Genomic DNA, 19,044 nt, shown 5'->3' with positions numbered 1-19,044 from the left:
TACTATAAAATAGAAATCAACATTGCTTTCTGCTAACATATGCATTTACTATTGCAATTTCTTTAATTGGTAGAATTTCTTATAGGAACTTAACGAAAAAATAATCAAGTGGCTGTAATTCTCTATGTAAATCATGTAGTACGTTTAGAAACTGATCAGTCCATACAAGGTCTCAAATCAGGAGGGAGGATAATGTTAAATTTGATTTGTAATTTTCGCCTAGAAGCTAATTGTTAAAAAAACTCATCTTATTGGTATGCTTCGTGCACATATTGCTAATTGAGGTTGCTTATTCTGTTTTTTTTTTTTTTTTTGTGGCAAACATGAAGGAGAATGCATATTTCTATTCTATTTTATTGTTAATAGTTATCCTTTTCATCTAGTTATTTAATCACCTAGTTTGGTTACTATGTTTGGCAATAGTTTGATTTTTTTTTTGTCAATTACAGAAGAAAAAGGAGATATGCTTTCAGAATTCTTTGAATATCAGGCATGGCAGCAATGGTGGCTCATCATTGCAACGACATGTTGAGCAGAGGAAGGCATCGAAGGATTTTCGGTCATTTGTTAGGCACACGGGAACACGAATTTCTCAGGCCTCACAAAGTGTGAGTATTCAATATTAAATTACAAGCTCTTATTTGTGATCCATCAAAAGAAATTGTGAGCAGTGAACAAACACGTATTCAGTATTCTTCGTACTCATGGCATTTTTTCAAAGATACAGCTTGAGGTGAAGGAGTTATGGAGCTCAATGAATAGATTTCATCGTATGGTTTCAAAGGGACCTCAATGACTGGAGTCATGTCATTTAAGATCATGATACCCAATTCCTGGGGTTCATAATTATGTGCTCATTCAAGCTTAAATTTAACAGATAAAGCTGGGAGAAGAAGGGTGAAAAGAAAGGTACTGTGCTGAGAAGAAGGGTGGAAAGAAAGGTACTATGCTGAGAAGAAGGGTGGAAAGAAGGCAGTTGGGGGTATGGTGAGGAGAGGTCCTGATAGCGTAGCCTAGCATATGTGGTTGTAAGACGCATATGTGGTTGTAAGACACAAAAGATTCACTGTTTTGTAGTAGATCATGTTTCTTTGCCTTTGCTAATAACCATTGCCCTGTAATTTTCAGATACATCTGGTATTATGAGAAGGGTTGGGAGAAATTTTAAGGAAAGATTACAAGAACTTGGAGGACTTGATGCAGTCTTTGATTTTGCTGTAAGTTGCCACTCAGTTATGGAGGTGAGCTTGCATGTTGATTTGATTGTTAGTAGGATTGATAACATACTTACCATAAATAAATTGTACAGTTATTTAGGAAACAGATCTGTAAATATCTTTCCTGAATTAGGAGATATAGATGCTGCTGTAATTAGGGGATATAGATACTGTAATTAGGTGATATTATGCTGTAATTAGGGGATATAGATGCTGCTGTAATTAGCTAGGGGATATAGATGCTGTAATTAGGAGATATTATGCTGTAATTAGGGAATATAGACGCTGCTGTAATTAGGAGATATTGTAATTAAGGGATATATTGTAATTAGGGAAAATGATTTCTATATAAGAAAAGGACCACTCGATTGAGGGTCATTGAGCAAATCTGATATGGTATTAGAGCTACTCTCTGCAACCTTGTCTTTGATCCAATTTTCGTGGTTCTAGGCTCTGGTTTTTTAGTTTCTTGGGTGCGGGTTTTGCTTTGCAGTTTTTTTGGTGCATTTTGAGAGATTCTAGTTATGGCTAACAACTCTAACTCAGAAGTCTTTCAAAGGGAAGAATTATGCTGCCTGGGAGTTTCAGTTTCAACTTTTTGTCATGGAAAAGGAGTTATGGGGTCATGTTGATGGGAGTGATCCAGCACCTATTGATCCTACAACGCTGGTTCAATGGAAGGTAAAAGATGCTCGCATGATGACTTGGATTCTTGGGTCTATTGATCTACTGCTTATACTCAATTTAAGGCCGCACAAGACGGCTAAATCAATGTGGGAGTACTTGAAAAAGGTCTATCGTCACGATCATTCTGCTCAGCGATTTCAGTTGGAAACTAATCTTGCTGCCTATTCCCTAGGTACACTCTCTATTCAGGAATATTTCTGTGGTTTTCAGAATCTTTGAGATGAGTTTTCTGACATTGTGTATGCCAACGTGTCGGCTGAGTCCCTCTCTGCTGTTCAAGCAGTCCATGAAGTTAGCAAAAGAGACCAGTTTTTAATGAAACTAAGGCCAGAATTCGAGTCTATTCGCTCCAACCTGATGCACAAGGATCCTTCACCATCTCTTGACGTGTGTTTGGAGCACTTCTTTGAGAGGAACAACATCTTCTTACTCAATCTTCGCTTTCGCAAGAGAATGCTGTCGCATACGCTGCTCAAGGCAAAGGGAGGGTTCGAGACATACGTACAGTTCAGTGCTACAGTTGCAAAGATTATGGGCATATTGCTGCCCATTGTGCTAAAAAGTTCTGCAACTACTGTAAACAGAAGGGGCACATCATCAAAGAATGCCCAACACGTCCTCAAAACCGACCCGTGAATGCTTATCATGCTACTGCTACTGGCCACACTTCGGATGGGGTAACCAACACTCAAAATTTCGCTCCAGTGTCATCTTCCACTGCTGCTACACCTGCCCAGCAGTGGAAGAGGACACTGGATTTCTATATAAGAAAAGGACCACTCGATTGAGGGTCATTGAGCAAATCTGAGATTGATCTCATCTAAGACATCCATGATCAAAGTATCTTGAATGCGTAAAGTGGAGACAATAGTTATACGGACAATAGTTATATGTCATTACCACGCAAGAATTAGAAATTTGCAGTTATATATATTACAAACAAACAACCCCTTTTTGGATATGATGTCAGTTCATATTCTAGGCATTTGCTAGACCTATTACTTGGACACTTACTTTCTGAGGTTTGCCAAGCTGACATTTTGAGACACTTGGACAGTCCTAAACACATGCCACTTCAAAACTACATGGACAAAGAGTCTTAGCAATGTCATAAAAAATGTTGCTTATGGAACAATTTAATTGAAGCATGAAAATTCTCTACAAACTTCGTTTCATCATTCTTAGTTCTTTTTGTTATGGAATTTCTTTTGTCAAACCAAAGATTCGTAGGCCTCAAGCTTGCCTCAATTCTCTTATTGTGAAGAAATTTCTTGCAAGGACTTACTCCCACTCTAAGTTTTAGTTCATTTTCTTTTATAGCTACGATGACCCATGTGACAAAAGAGCGCAAGCTTTGTTGTCCTTTTTACTCTTTTGTTCTTTTGTCTGATTTTTTTATGAGAATACGTAATGTTCAGATAGTCTGCTAGTTCTTGAAATGATCATGCATGATTTTAATGTTTCATTAGCTAACAAAATTTGAACTATGTAAGGTTTTTCAACCTTACAATTCATATACATGACTTCCAATATTTTGAGTGATGTACATTGCCTTTTTATTGTCTGGCCGACCTTACGATGAAATATGTAAATTTTGTCTTATCCAATAATCAATGTGGGTTGCATTTTCCTTTTTGGGTGAATGGTTGATCTGATTCATTGTGGTTTTGCTTCAAATCAAACTGAAGAAACCCTATTAGCAACAAGTAACAACAACTTAAATCATGGTATCAAAAGCTACCCCAACCTGTAATTTTATATTGTTCTTCTTCCATTGTCTTTTTTTTTTTTTTTAAATCTTTCAGGCTTAACCTAGAAAAATACCCTTTTTAGATTAGAAGCAGAACCCCCTTATTTTTCAGAAGATCGACGCTTTGAGTGCCAAAATCAAGGTGAATTCTAAAACCATTTAAATACAGTAGCACTCTTTCTTTCCAATACAAACATGATATAGTCTTGAGACAAATTCGAAAATCCTAATGTGTACTTGGCATGAGTTGAATTTTTGAGTAAGATGTTGACTTAGCTTGAGTTCTGCCTTCATTGTGTTTTCTGTCAAGCTGGGCTGCTTGTTTTCTGCCAAGCTGGCGTGAGAAATAGATTCCACTCAAAACAAGCTGCCAGTTAGTTTGATGTGGTCTTTTTGCAACAATCAGTTCTGCCCAGCTGCTATTTTAGAACTCCCAAATGTGGTCCAAAGTGGATTTGGACCAAAGTGAGGATAGTTCCATTCCATTATTGATATATGTCTAGGCCCAAATTGAGATTATAATAGTTTCCTGTTCAGCTTCAAATGCAAGGATTCACAACTAGCTGTCATTATGAACTAAAAATGGCGCCACTCATGCGTTGGTCATTTCTTCCATATTGAGTTAGATTATTGCAGTTCATTTGAAATGAGCATCCAAATGCAGCCTTTGAACTTGATTTAAAATATGTTTTTTATGGCACAAATGCTTACATATGATTATCGTGCATAAAGAATTTTTCTTCTGTTAGGAAATGCTATCATGTTACCTGTTTCATAGAAGTTATATGAAGTATATCCTGCACATGGCAAGTATATATGGTGATTGGGACTGTTCGCTGGTTGACACTACATTGGTGAGCAATGAGCCAAAAATGACAGAGATTGGACTGCTCTAATCACCCATTTATGGCAAGTTTCGCTTGTTGAATGTGGATGGATGTTTGTATTTTGAGTTAACCGTACCTTTTCAGCCCACTGACTGGATGGCTACCCAGTTGGATTGCCTTGCCTTTTGGGTATTGACAGTCCACCTGGTGACCACAAAGTCCTGATCACTATACATATGTACCACGCGTACAGTTAAAAACATATTTTAACTGTGCCTTACCGCATGTACCCAAAAATTTGTTGCATTCTACCTTTGTCTAATTTTATTTGTGTTGATTTTTTTATTTATTTATTTTTTTTTTGTAATTTGAGTATGTTTGATTTAGAACTTATAACTGAAAAGTGCTGACATTCAATATGCATTTCTTTGTGTATGTAGGTCACTGAAGAACAGCTTGAAGGGCTCTTCCAAAGTTTAGAGGTAAATTTGGGCAGTAGAGGGATCAGCACCAAATGGTTCGTGACTGATCTTGAACATTGAATTTTTATAACAATGCTTGCTCATTGCGTTGTATGTTGATGACTAAATCTCAAGGAGAATGTTGCACAAAAGCTTCCCTTCATTAGAAATTTCGGTCAGAAATAGAATTGACCATCATAGTGTGTAAAAGAAAAACCAAAAGATTAGTATGATATCTGCTGCATAACATTTACTTGCCGAGACTATAAACTGGCAACAGTTCTATTGTAATTTTTGATCAGTTACATACCAATGTTTACTGACAGACATTTTGAAAGTAGCCCTTGTGTGTAACTACTTAGTCTAGCTTATTTGAAGTGGCACTGCCATTCAAATTTTCTCATTATGCATACAAGTATTAAGAGATTGTGGGGTTGGTTGCAGGAGATGTATTAGGAAGCCAGTCAAGTGGCAAATGATGCAGTTGGTGGTATTCGGACAATTGCATCTATTTGTGGAGAACAGAAGGTTATGGATCTTTACCAAGAGAAATGCGAGGTCCCAATGAAGCATGGAGTCCGACAAGGAATTGTAAGCGGCGTGTGGGCTTTGGATTCTCCTTCTTCGTGGTCTTCTGCACCAACGCCCTCATTTTCTATGCCGGTGCTCATCTTGTACATGATGGGACATTTTCCAAAGTTTTCAGGGTAAGTAGAGAATTTGTGTGTTCTTCTCATTCTCATTCTCATTCTTCTAATTGTTCTTACTCCGATTTTCATTTGTGGTTGTGTGATGGCTTTCAACTGCAGGTTTTCTTTGCTTTGATAATGGAGCATTTGGAGACTCAATAGACCAGTGCAATGGCTCCAGATACAACCATTCACTTTTAAATGTAGGACTGCCATGTAAAAATAAATGAATAAATCAGTATTTTACAAGTTTAATGGGGCCTTCTATTTTTTATATGAAGTATGTTTACTGGTCAAGTTTCTAAGTTAAAAAATTAACTTCATATGGACCAATGTGTTTATATTGGTGAGTCCAATCTGTATTACTTTCTAATGGTATGAATAAAGACTTCGTTATTTTGGTCATTGTCGAATTCAATACCTTGTCTGTTTTTAACACTGACATTTATGGCCATGTCTAAGTTTCTTAGCATATTAATAACCACAAAAAATATTTCATAGTATTAAAACTAGTTGGTTTATTTGTTGATGGTCGTTTTTGTTTCGTTCTTAATAATAAGTTGGAGGTGTTTTTTTAACCTATTGATTTTTTTTTTGTTTGTCTTCAATTGTTGTTTCTGTTTTGGTAGTAATTTCAGCAATCTTTCTTTTTTAATTTTTTTTAATTTTTTTTTTAACATGTTAATGAAAGTCCCAAATGGATGGGGAGTATATTACATGAAAATGAGGATTTACAAGACATTCGGGCCAAGGCTAGATGAGCAAGCCCAGGCCAAGACCTATCATAAAATGGGAAATATACATAGGGTACTGTACCCTAGGATTGGACGGAAAAATGACGGGTCTTGCGAACTGCGCGACCCACCTTATCCAGAAGAATCGAGTCTCTAATTGCCGGTGGGAGATCAGACACATGATGGGCTAGGAATGAAATTTGAAGCTTGGAATCCAATTGGGTCATTCCACCCGCCGGCCGTTCCCTTCCCTTAGCACATGGCCGAATTTGAAGGATCTGGAGGACCTCAGCCTATCAATTCTTTTCAACTAGGAATTCCAGTGCCAACTTAGACCGGACAATCCGTTGAGAAGAGCCACCACAGACTTTGAATCAGATTCGACCTCCACCAGCCAGATGCCATACTCCAAGCAGAGAGTTAGACCATTATAGACGACCTTGAGTTCTGCTCTAGTATTAGAGCCTGGGCTGTAGCCCACCGAGAAAGCGAAGTAAAGCTCCCCATCGTGACTTCTGCAGACACCGCCTCCTCCTGACATCCCAGGCTTTCCCAAGGTGGACCCATCTACGTTGAGTTTCGCCCACCCCCTACATGGCCTAATCCATTTAACAACGGAAAAGGATGGAGGAGTAGTGGAAGGGGCGGGGATGCCCAGCCCATCGATCCATTGCTGGAGGACTCGTCTTCTGCGACACCTGCGAAATCATGTAAGAAAGCCTCCACTTCACCCTGGCAATCACCGAAGCGGCAATAGGGGGAGCCCCATCAAACCTGGTTGAGTTTCTGGCCAACCAGATCTTCCATAGGACAAGACAGGGGGTAAAGCCCTGAAGAAGAGGAATATGACTCGAAGGATGGGTCGGCCGCCACCAATTCAAGAGGCATCCCTCAATGGATGCAGAGGGAGGAAACGAGAAGCCAAAAGCAAAGGAGAAGAAGGCCTAGACGGCGGATGCTAAACTCTCATCCATGAATAGATGCACAAGAGATTCAGAGGTGTGATAGGAACCTTGAGCGTTCGAACAACATGAACATTTAGATGCCAGCTGAACCCCTTTTTCTAGATAGCCACGTCGACCGGAATAACATTTTTCAGAAGCCTCCACACAAAAATAGAGATCTTGGGAGGCAGATGGGCATGCCAAACCCACTTGACCCAGGCCACACTAAGAGACTTGTCTCAAATGACTGTCCAGGCATATTTGACTGAGAAACGACCCGAAAAGATGAGATGTAAAACCGCTTAAGGTGAGAAGGTGAGTACCGAGGACGGGGAAAGAGGGCCATCTAGGCTTAAGAAGTCTTTAATCTGGAGCGACAGCAGAGCAGGCAGAATTGGCTGGGTCACTCAGAGAGCTAGTGGGCCGAGATCTATCCAGTTAGTGGACCACAAATTATCCAACCCCTGTCCAACTTCTGATTGGGCAGTATGGACGAGGAGGGGGAGAAGGCGACTGATGCTTTTCCAAAACGGGGAGGGAGAGGAAGAAATTGCTTTTCAGCAATCTAGCAAGTATATTTTAGCCCATGTTACCATGTACTGTGTTTGTGCTATGTTTAGATTCCCTAACACGTAGCAGAGGTAGAAATATGCTTATTTACGTTGCTGCCTTAGTGGTTAAAGCATCCAAACATGCAATAAAACGTATTTGCTCATTAGAATTGGGTTTTCTCTCCTGTATCTATAATTTATTCCTTGCTTTTTTTAATACATTTCATGATAGAATCATCCTTGTTGTGGAAGTTATCAATGTTGTTTATGTGATTAAAATTGAAACTTCTTTGGCTGATGAGGTTAGATGTCTTTAACGTCAATTAACTGTGGGCTACCTTTTTAAGCGGAAAGCACTCACTCTATATAACTGCCGATGCCATTTAAGAAATTGCTCGTCTTCCGGATGAATTCTAGTATGCAACTCGTGTTGTAGTCAGTTCTATATATGTAGCTCCGTCCGCATGGTTTACATGGAAAACATGTGGTGATCATGACTGTCCATCTGATGGGTCACCATGTGGACAGGCCATCATTGACGCAAGGATGAAGTGTTGTAATAGATGTCTTAAACCGAGTATGTTACTGGGCCTATCAATGCAATCGACAGTTTGTTTGATGTCTCCTTCGATGGCATCGAACAGTCCTTGATCCCATCGATAATTTCTGAATTTTCTTTAATTGATCGTTGGACTAATTGGGCAATTTTTCGATGCCATCGATGAGTGTACGATACCATTACGAATTTCTGAAAAATTATGTTTTGTCCCTGTCGATGGCATCGACAGATTTTGTGCAGATTTTATGCAAAACTACAAATTTGCAGGATTTGTTTCCGATTTTGTTTGGGATTCTTTCCAAAGCTATATATATGGGTGTAAACTGGATTGACATCTTCAGGTTAATGGACAAATGGAAGCTATAAATAAGATAATGAAAATCCACTTGAAGACTAAGTTCGAGAAATCCAAAGCCTGGGTTGATGAGCTACCGCTTGTCTTGTGCGCATACCGAACCATGGCGCGACAAATGACTGGGTAAACCCTATTTTCCTTAACTTTTGGAGCAGAAGTAGTAGTCCCAGTTGAGATCGGGATGACCTCGAGTTGAACTAAGCTGTTCAAAATTGAAGAAAACAATGTACAACTAACGATGAGTCTGGATCTAATTAAAGAACTAAGAGAAAAAGTATGGCTAAGGGTCACTGCCTATCAGCACAAGGCAGCTCGACATTATAACATGAGGGTTAAGGTGCAAAATTCTAAGCATGAGAGTTGGTTCTCCAAGAAGTCTTCCAGAGAGCACCAAGGAGCCTAGCTCCGGGGCACTATGACCAACCTAGGAAGGACCATACAGGGTAGCAAATATAGTCCGGACAAGGATGTACCGACTAGAAGATATGTATAACTAACTCATATCATATCTATAAAATGTCGAGCACCTGAAGATCTACTATCAGTGAAGATAAACTCGAGGAACACCTACAATGCATCAACTGCTCACCTTAGGTGTGAGCTACTTATTAATAGATGATTGCTACATATAAAAGGTTCTCTTTATAAATAAAAAGGAAAAAAAAAAAAAAAACCTTTTCTGATTATACTAAGTTTTTGTACTCGATAATCGTCCGAACAAAGTCTCTATAGGCATGACGCCTGAATTACTAAAATTTATCTACTAAGCCGAATGAATCATCTACTTAAATAAGCATGCATAACAAACCCAACTCCAACTACACCTACTCCGGTTCAACTTATTTGACTTAGGCATCGGAGGGTCTCCAGCCACCGATGTCTTATATTCTCAGCTGGTGCAGGTACCCAATAATTGTATGGAGGCTACAGGTGCAGCCGCAGGTTCATCTAAATTCCAGCAATAACAAACTTATCCAAAACGTTTGTGGCCCATTATTAATCAACCACTGTTGTTTCTTATAATATGGTCCATCTTAAAATTAGATTTACTTTATGTTTAGGCTCATGCCATAAGATAATATATCAAAACTGATAGATGGCATGGATATAGTATTCATACATTAAGGTGGGCACCATCGTAAGAGCCACACACCATCTTTGGTGTGGCAGGGTCCGCACCTCATCTGCTAGGATTCAGGGACACGTATTGGGGGCCAACATTGACATTGTCAATGGCAATAGCAATGTACGTAGTTCCTCGACTCTAATATGTGGGTCCCAATTGATTTATATTTTTTATCATGCGTTCATCCATTTTGGATCATAATTTCAGCCTTAATCCAAAAAATAAGGCAGATAAAGATCTCAGGTGGACCACACCACAGAAAAATAGTGGTAATTGAAAACTCACCATTGAAAACTTCCTAAGGACAGCTATAATGTTTATTTGCCATCTAACCTTATGTTAAAAGGGGGTTGGGATGAAGGGAAAACACAAATATCAGGTTGATCCAGAACTTTTGTAGCCCACGTGAACTTAAGTACCTTTGTCATTTTTTTGGCTCATACCTTATAATGACGTGGAAAAATGGATGGAGAACCCAGAAAAAACACTTCATCACGGTGGGTTCCACAAAGCACTGCTGAGTTGCGAGTCCTTATGATTTATAACCAATTTGAAATTGGCCCTTGAGAACTTTTCAATGGTAACCGTTCATTCCCCATTGCTTTCTGAGGTGTGGTCCACTTGAGCTTCAGATCCACTTCATTTTTGGGATCGTGCTCTAAAATGATCTTATAAAATGATTGGATGGTGTGAATATAACACATACATTATGATGGAGCCTCTGGATCTTTGCCACGTTAACACCCGAGGCCATGCGAATGTAATTGGACTCAGGTCCCATTCTCAGCAGGCAGAGAGGGGATTTTTTTTTCCAAACTCATGGAAAGGAGGGAAGCTTTTGAAATGCGAGGGATTTTAAGCGTTGAAAAAATATCAGGCTGGGCGGGCTTTTGGACGGCTAAGTTGAAGCCAATATCAGGCTGGGCGGGCTTTTGGACGGCTAAGTTGAAGCCTAGCCCGAATGAAAATGTGCTAAAACTATAAGCCTGAACTCGGCTCTTGGACTTGATAATTCATTCTAAGCCCAGACCAAGGTGGGCCAGACCAGGAAGCCCATCAGGATGGAGATGGGAAGCGGATTGGCTGGTGTATTGACATCAACAAGTTCTATAGGTCCATCATGAGGTATATGTTATATCCAAACTGTCCATCTATTTTGAGACCTCGCCGTAAGGATTGAGACGAAAAACAAAACAGATCTAACGATCAAGTGGACCACAATGAAAAAAGCAGTGGGGGATTGAACGTCTGCCATTGAAACCCTTTCAGGGTTCACAGAAGTTTTGGATCAATATGAAAAAAATTTTCCTCTTCATTCAGGTCTTTGTGACGTTATGAATAAATTGGATGGAAAATAAACGTTATGGTGGGCCCTATGAAATTTTTAACGGTGAAAATTATTATCTCTACTGCTATTTGTTGTGTGGTACAATTAATTTTTGGATATGATTTTTTTTTTATAGTACTCTAAAATGATCTTGAAAAATGAATGAACGGTGTGGATATAATAAATACATCATTGTGTGGCCCATGTAATTTTGGCATCCTTTGAACCGTTCGTACAACTCGGAGCTTGAGGAGCGTCAACGATCGTCTTCGCATGACACGCTACATACACCAGCTATATAGCTGGTGTGTGGTAAACCAGCCAATCCGCTTCCATGGAGATGTGGAGGCATTAGAGTCAGCGATGAGCCCATTACCCTTTATAAGATGACCGCGTGCCCTCTCTGTTCACATATTAAAGGTTCGAATCCCTTTATAGGCAGTGACGTCAGGGGGGGATAGATTCTAAAAGGCTCTTTTATCTCTTTGATACAATATCTATTTATGAGGAAGAGTTAAGAGATACTACTACTATATGGACTTTATAATTAGCTTTTTACATCTTCCTATCAGGGGTATTGGCGTCCAAGGTCTGGACCCTCCTTGCCAGATCGTTTGGGATCTCCCTTGCCCATCGCCTCTCGGTCCAGGACCAGCTTCATTGGTGGTGGTTTCGGCCTCTCCCTTTCAAAAGAATTCTGGCCCTTCTTCGGTTAATCCCAGCCTTTGCCCTTTGGAAAAATTGGAAAGCTCGGAAGGGTGCTAGATTTGATGATAATTCAATGGCAGTTGCTGGAGTGGTTGGTAAAATTAAAGGGTGGATGGAAACTATATTCTCCCATGATATGAGTGTCCTCCGGCTCCCCTTCTTTGACTCAACAGGCCCTCTTTTCAGGACTCGTCAGTCCTCATAGTCAAATGGATTAGGCCTCCTGTCGGCTGCTTCAAACTCAACGTAGACGGGTCCGCACTATCCAACCCAGGGCTCGCAGGTGGAGGGGGTATATGTAGAGACAATCAGGGGAACATGTTATTTGCATTATCCAATGGTTACGGGAATGCTTCCAACAATTTGGCCGAGCTTCAGGCTGTTTATGACAGAATGAAGTTGTGCGTATCTTCCAACCTTGACAAAGTTTTTATTGAAACAAATTCTAACTGGGTGGTCGGGTGTTTATCCAGCAAATCCACAATCGCGTGGAAATGGACATACTAGGTGGCGAGAATCAAGGAATTATGGGGTAGGGGAACTTTCTGTATATCCCTCAGCCCCAGGGAAGCAAACCGGCCAGTAGATGATTTGGCCAAAGAGGGGAGTAAGACGTAATCTGATAGGTTCTTCTCGGGCGTCCCTCTCCTCCCTTGCTTGATTAGGGGCCCTTTTTGGTTTGGACAAAACTTACCTTGGCTCTATTAGGAATATAAAAAAAAATCTTAAATTGTATAAGATATGATGGGTGGGGCAGCTAAAATGTTGCTGGCGCGCCCGAATTAGCCTAAGATGTAATATTTTCCTTATCTATGAAGCTAGTGGGCCATCTTCTGGGCTGCACTTTTCTCGGAAAAAAAAAATAATAATAAAAATAATAATAAAGAAAAGAAGAAGAAGAAAAAGTTATGCACATGACTGCTACCTTGCCATTGACGCCTGTTTGTACTTCAATGACATTACTCTTTGATAAAATTTGCAGGTTGTATGCGTCAGTGTAGGACTCCTGTACCTTCATACAACAGCCTCAATTTGAAAATATTCATATGGTGGGCCCATGTATGATATGCTTGAAATGACACTGTTGTGAAGTAAACTGCCATATGCTACGTTACAAGGCTGTGTATAGCGGGGAAGGTCTGGAGTAGTACTATAATGTTATTTACAATGGGATCTGCTAGCATTCGTATGTGCTTCAAATATAAAACAGGCGGGCCCCATCACATGGGCCAAAAATACAAATAGGTGGCCCACATATGGGCCAAAAATACATCATGATGGGCCTTATGGATGGGCCACAAGTATATCAAAGTGGACCTCTCGAATGGGCCACAAAATACATCAAGGTGGGCCGCATCGATGGGCCATAAGTACATCCGGGTGGGCCCCATGGATGGGCCATAAATACATCAAGGTAGGACCCACCATATTCTCCATATAATCTGATCATAAGGTCACAAAGACCTGGATTAAGAGAAAAGACAAATATCACATTGATCTAAACTTCTGTAACCCCAAAAAGGGTTTCAATGGTAGGCGTTCAATCTCCACTGTTTTATACAGTGGTCCACCTAATAGACAGCGTGAATATAAAATAAATACATCAATGGTGGGTCTCACACAGCACACTCATGATGATCAACACCGTCTAAACATCGTCTATGTAAATCAGCACTAACCAAACATTGTCTAGCGCCGTCCAGCACTGCCCGAACGGTGTGGATGAAACAAATACATCACGAAGGTGTCCACGATGGCAAAACAAGTGGATGGCATGGGGATCACATACATCAATTGGGACCCGCTGATCTTGCTAAGACCAGCAATATATAGTTGGTGTGAGGCACACCGGCCAAACTATTAGCCCAGCAGGTGGGTCCCACGTGGGCCCACCAGATATATGCAAGATTATATATATATATATATATATATATATATATTTATTTATTTATTTATTTATTGGATATAGGCCTGCTGGCCACCGTCCAGATGAACGGTCTGGATGTAGTTGGCCCCACGTGTGGGTGTCATACACATATACTAGCGGGCCCAACCAGATATAAAATATATAAATCAAGGTGGCTCATCCACCACCGTCTAAGCTGATGGATGGTTGCATGCCAAAACAAATGCATCAAGGGATGACCCACCGTCCTGCAGATGGACGGTGTGGACCAAACATAGACATCGCGTGTGGCCCCATGCACGGACGGTCTAGATGTACACATCCAAGGTGTGGGGCCACGTCCAGAGGGACGGTACATACATCAGAGTGGACCCCAGGCCAGCACGGATGAGACACACATACGGTGGGTCCCACAAATGCTGGTGACGTCAAAGGTCCACGTGCTGCACTCAGCACGTCACTAAGGTGGGCCCCACGTCCCCTTTCAAACTGGACGGACGGTGACAGATACATCATGGTCCCTGCACAGCTGCTGGACGTCCATCCAGCAGCGTCGTGATGGACGGCAGGTGATGAAACACATACATCACGGTGGCCCACACTGCTGACGTCAATCAGCAGCTACACGCTAGGCCAGGTAAATAGACAGCTTAGATGAAGGCATACTCCAGGTGGGTCCCGCACATCTTTTCACAGAAAATAAAATAAAATAAAATAAAAATAAATGGATGGTTGGGATATACATCAAAATGGGCCCACAGCTGGACAGTGTGGGTATAAACATATACATCAGTGTGGCCCACGTACCGTCCAAAACAGTCCATCACCGTCCAGACGGTCTGGACAGTGTGGAGAAGACATACATCAAGGTGGGCTCCACCCTGATGGATGGCGTGGATAAATCACACACATCAGGTGGGCCAAATCAACACCATCCAAAAAAAAAAGAAGAAAGAGAGGGAGAGAGATGGGGAGAGAGATCGGTGAGATAAAGGGAGAGGGACCCTGCCACTATGGGCCCTCCCTATACAATGCATACATCAAGATGGGTCCCACCACATGTGGGCCCTCAATTCGTCAAATCAAAATAAAAATCACCCACTTATACTTCTTCTTAGACTTCTTCTTTCATTAACACACCCTAGAGCTCCAAAGGGTGCGATTCAACAGTCGAGATTGATTTTAGAGGATGGAATTAGGTGGTAGGGAGTGGGTCATGCCAAGCTTCTCTCATGGAGTTTGGACGATGGACTCTCGTGGGGTTACTTGAGAGAATGAGAGAGAGAGATATGAGAGAGAGAGGTGTAAGAGAGAGAGAGAGAGAGAGAGAGAGAGAGAGAGAGAGAGATGGGTGTGAGTGAGTGATGGAGTGATGGGTGTACTTGACTAGGTATGGGTGGAGAGAGAGAGTTGACTAGGGTTGCTTGTAGTTGACATGTGAAGTGATTGATGTGTACTTGATTGATATGATTGATGGGACATTCTCTTAGGTTTGTAAATGCAACGACATTTTTCCTTGAACCGAATGCATGCCTACATCTTCTGGCCCGGGTATCGCCTTGGCGGGCGAGACGCGGCATTCGAATCGCGACGATAGCACAGTCGCAATGGTACAAGTTTCGAGTTGAGCCGACTCTGATATACGGGACACGACTTAGGATCGGGCGCAAACGTTGATAACAGATCGTGGGTTGCCGGAATTCGACCGGAGGACTGTGAAGGCCTACGGAACGGTATGGGATAGGATACATGTCTTACAGTAGACGCCTGTGCCACATGTCAGTAGTTGAATCTTTCACTACGTTCAACTCACCCTTGCACACACTGACACTTGCCTTGTAAAGGGTGCAACACTTCTTTCCTCTGGCTGCAATCAACGAACCCTTGATGAGCTTCCAGCGCCCACCACTAAATCGGCTTTCATAGCCATCATCATCTAACCTTCCCATCAATATCAAGTTGAGGCAAAGGTCTGGAATGTGCTTCATATCCCTGAGAACTAATGTGCAGCCCACATCAATCTTCACACAAATATCACCGACCCCTACGATTTTCGATATGCCAGAATTTTTCATCTTCACGGTCCCAAAGTCACCTGACTTGTAGCTTGTGAAGAAATCCTTGCGTGGAGTCTCATGAAACGAGGCTCCTGAGTCTATCATCCAGTCGGTGTCCTGACTGATAACCGTGAGACAAACATCATGATCCGCTGAAAGAATAATTACAACGTCGCCATCTAAAGCGACCGCAATTGAGTCTGATTCATCTTCCTTCTCATTTCCTTTTCCTTTCTTGTCATTCTTCTTCTTATGACATCCATGCTTGTAGTCGCTCTTCTTACCACAATTCCAGCATTCAATATCATTCCTATTACTCGACTTGCCTCATGATTTATCTCGGGTCTTCCCGCCCTTTCTGTTCTTTCTTCTCCCTCGATCTTTTATCACAAGGGTCTTTTGTTGAGTAGACCTCTAAGACTTTCTCCTTATCTCCTCATTGAGGAGACAACTAGTTACTTGTTTCATGGACACCTTTGTCTGGCGCGAAGTTACTCAGAAATACCACCAATGTCTCCCAACTGTCAGGCAATGAGCTAAGCAATAGCAAAACCTGTAATTCATCATCTAGGACCATCTTCATAGCGGAGAGCTGGTTCAATATGTTATTGACCTCATTCATGTGCTCAACCACAGAACCACCATCTTTGAACTTGAGATTCATAAGTCATCATATTATAAAAATCTTATTGCCAGCTGTCTTCCTCTCATATAATCTTTGCAATTTCAGTCATAGGCTAGCGGCTGAGGTCTCTATAGACACATGGTGGAATACGGAATCGTCCAACCATTGTCTTATAAACCCCATCGCCTTCCGGTCCAATTTTTTCCAATCATCATCTAACATATCCTTTAATTTTGCTGATATGCCTAGAATTGGAGCATATAAGTCCTTACAATAAAATAAGTCCTCCATCTTAGCCTTCCATATGGTCCAGTTAGAACCATTGAGACTTAACATCCTTGATGAGTCACCTTCCATAATTCAGAATCGATCCCACTCCATTCAACCAACCTGAACGCTTTGATACCACTTTGTTGGGGGTATTGCATAAAAACCTTAGGATCTTGCCTCCCAAAACACTAGAATTAGGAGATATAATAAAGCTATGAAATAAATTAAAACACAAATCACACGACACAAGGGATTTTATGTGAAAAACTCTCAAAGAAGTAAAACCATAAGACCTCATTCAGAACAAAAATTCACTATGAAGTAAAACGTTACAACCGATCAAAGGCACACACCGCTTGGATCAAACCTTTTTCACTCATATAGGAGTGGATAAACAATAAGAGAATAACGAAAAAGGATAGATCTCACCGATCACGAAGACGTAGAAGTGCTAAGACGTGGACTGCATAGTAGATCACCTCTACGAGCAGAATCCTCCCTTCCACAAGCTTCCCCTCTCTCTTACCTTGGCCGTGATAAACCCTTAATGGAATCCCTTTAGAAAACCTTTCTCATTGCCCTAGAATAGCCCCAGGGACCCCTATTTATAGTTTAAGAAACTCTTTTCCGCACATCTGCGAAAACCACCTCAAATTTATGCAGTCCGCACAAAATTTGCGCTCATTTTGCGTAACCCTCGACTAGTCGAGCTAGGCCCTCAACTGGTCAAGCGAACCCTCAACCGGTTGAGCCAAGCCCTTGACTGGTCGAGGCCAAAAAAATACTGCTCGTTAGACTTCGAGTCGAGCGACCCTCGACCGGTCGAGCAGGCCCCTTCGACTGGTCAAGCGGCCCACTCAACTGGTCGAGGAGCGTGGTCAAGCAAAAATCAGGACATTAGCACTGCACTACTTCTCCTTTGAACTGAGGAGGAAAACTCCATCAGAAGGGGCCCACACTACGCTCCCCTATACAAATCAAAAGAACAAAACCAGAAGACCCATTAGGTAGGCACTGGGATGACCCAGGTGGCTCCCAGGCCAACCCTATCAAGGAACACCAAACCTATAATAGGCCCAGGAAGATCACACACCCGGTCAAAAACAAGAGAAATTTAGTTGCTACTATCCTTTTGGGCCATCACGTCTGCCGGACCATTGCCTTCTCTCGGAATGAGCTTGACCAAAACCGAGCCACATCTCATAAGGGATTTAATCCTGGACACTCAGTGCCTCCAATGCCATGAGTAAGACGATTACCCCGAGATTGAATTCACCACGAACTTGGAGTCTAACACCACACCATATGTGATAGTGGAACATGAACAAATGTTGAAACTCAAATTGACGGAGGTTGATTAAGTTGATATTTATGTTTCGCTTCATCCATGTCCCTGTGACCTTATGAAGATCTTGGATGACAAATAAACATCACTATGGGCCATTGAAAGGCTCCAACGGTGGACACCATCATCCCCATTGTTTCCTATGATGTGATCCACTTGAGATTTGGATATGCTTCAAAGCTCTTTCCCTAAAATGAGCTAGACAAACAAATGGATGACATGGAAAATTATACATACATCACGGTGGGCCACATAGAATTTGCTTAGTACCCTACCAGAGTCGGACACAAACCAAGACTGCTTGAAAGCTCGGCTTGGATTGGTATGAAAATGCTCGGCTTGAATTGATTCAAATAGAAATTCAAACCAAACCAAGCTTTAGTGTCAAGCTCGTTATTATTATTATTATTATTATTTTTTTATTTTAAACAAACAAACAAACCAAGCTCAAACTAGGGTAGTACAAGCCTAGCTCAGCTCAAAGCTCAGCTTGATTCAACTCAGTTTGATTCGGCTCGTAGATTGTACACACATTGTCTGTAAAAACGGATGAACAACATTGATAATATATATACATTACGACCAAGATAATACATAATACATATATACATGAATGCACACTATTTCCTTTGGTCCACTTGAGGTTTGGATATGATTCAATTTTAGATCATGTCCTAAAATGATATGTAAAAATGGATGGACAATGTTTACTCACTATGCTAAAACGGAATTCAAATTGGCCGGTGACCTCAACACCCGCTACACAGATAGTGTTAAAGCTCTATAGGGCCCACCAAAATATATGTGATTTATCTAGCCATCCATCAAAATTTCCAAATCATTTTACGGTATGAGACAAAAAATAAGGAAGATCCAAATTCTGATAGAACACAACACAGGATCTAA

General features: G+C 41.2%; 1 protein-coding gene across 2 annotated transcripts; it reads left to right on the top strand.

Moving 5' to 3' along the window:
• Positions 1 to 469: 469 nt before the first annotated feature.
• LOC131228208 (wings apart-like protein 2) lies at positions 470 to 5,640 on the top strand. 2 transcript variants are annotated; one of them, XM_058224092.1, is made up of 6 exons: positions 470 to 608; positions 878 to 909; positions 942 to 997; positions 1,129 to 1,217; positions 4,922 to 4,998; positions 5,387 to 5,640. In XM_058224092.1, the coding sequence occupies exons 3-6, from the start codon at positions 985 to 987 to the stop codon at positions 5,508 to 5,510; spliced, it is 303 nt and encodes a 100-aa protein (XP_058080075.1). In that variant the 5' UTR covers positions 470 to 608; positions 878 to 909; positions 942 to 984; the 3' UTR covers positions 5,511 to 5,640. The 2 variants fall into 2 exon arrangements, with proteins under 2 accessions (XP_058080075.1, XP_058080074.1); XM_058224091.1 differs by having other exon boundaries at positions 1,129 to 1,241.
• The last annotated feature ends 13,404 nt before the right edge of the window (positions 5,641 to 19,044 follow it).

Source organism: Magnolia sinica, chromosome 15 (assembly GCF_029962835.1).
Source record: "Magnolia sinica isolate HGM2019 chromosome 15, MsV1, whole genome shotgun sequence".
NCBI classification, from domain to species: domain Eukaryota; kingdom Viridiplantae; phylum Streptophyta; class Magnoliopsida; order Magnoliales; family Magnoliaceae; genus Magnolia; species Magnolia sinica.
Note: the sequence above shows the minus strand (reverse complement) of the source record. Positions and strands in the feature narration are given on the sequence as shown.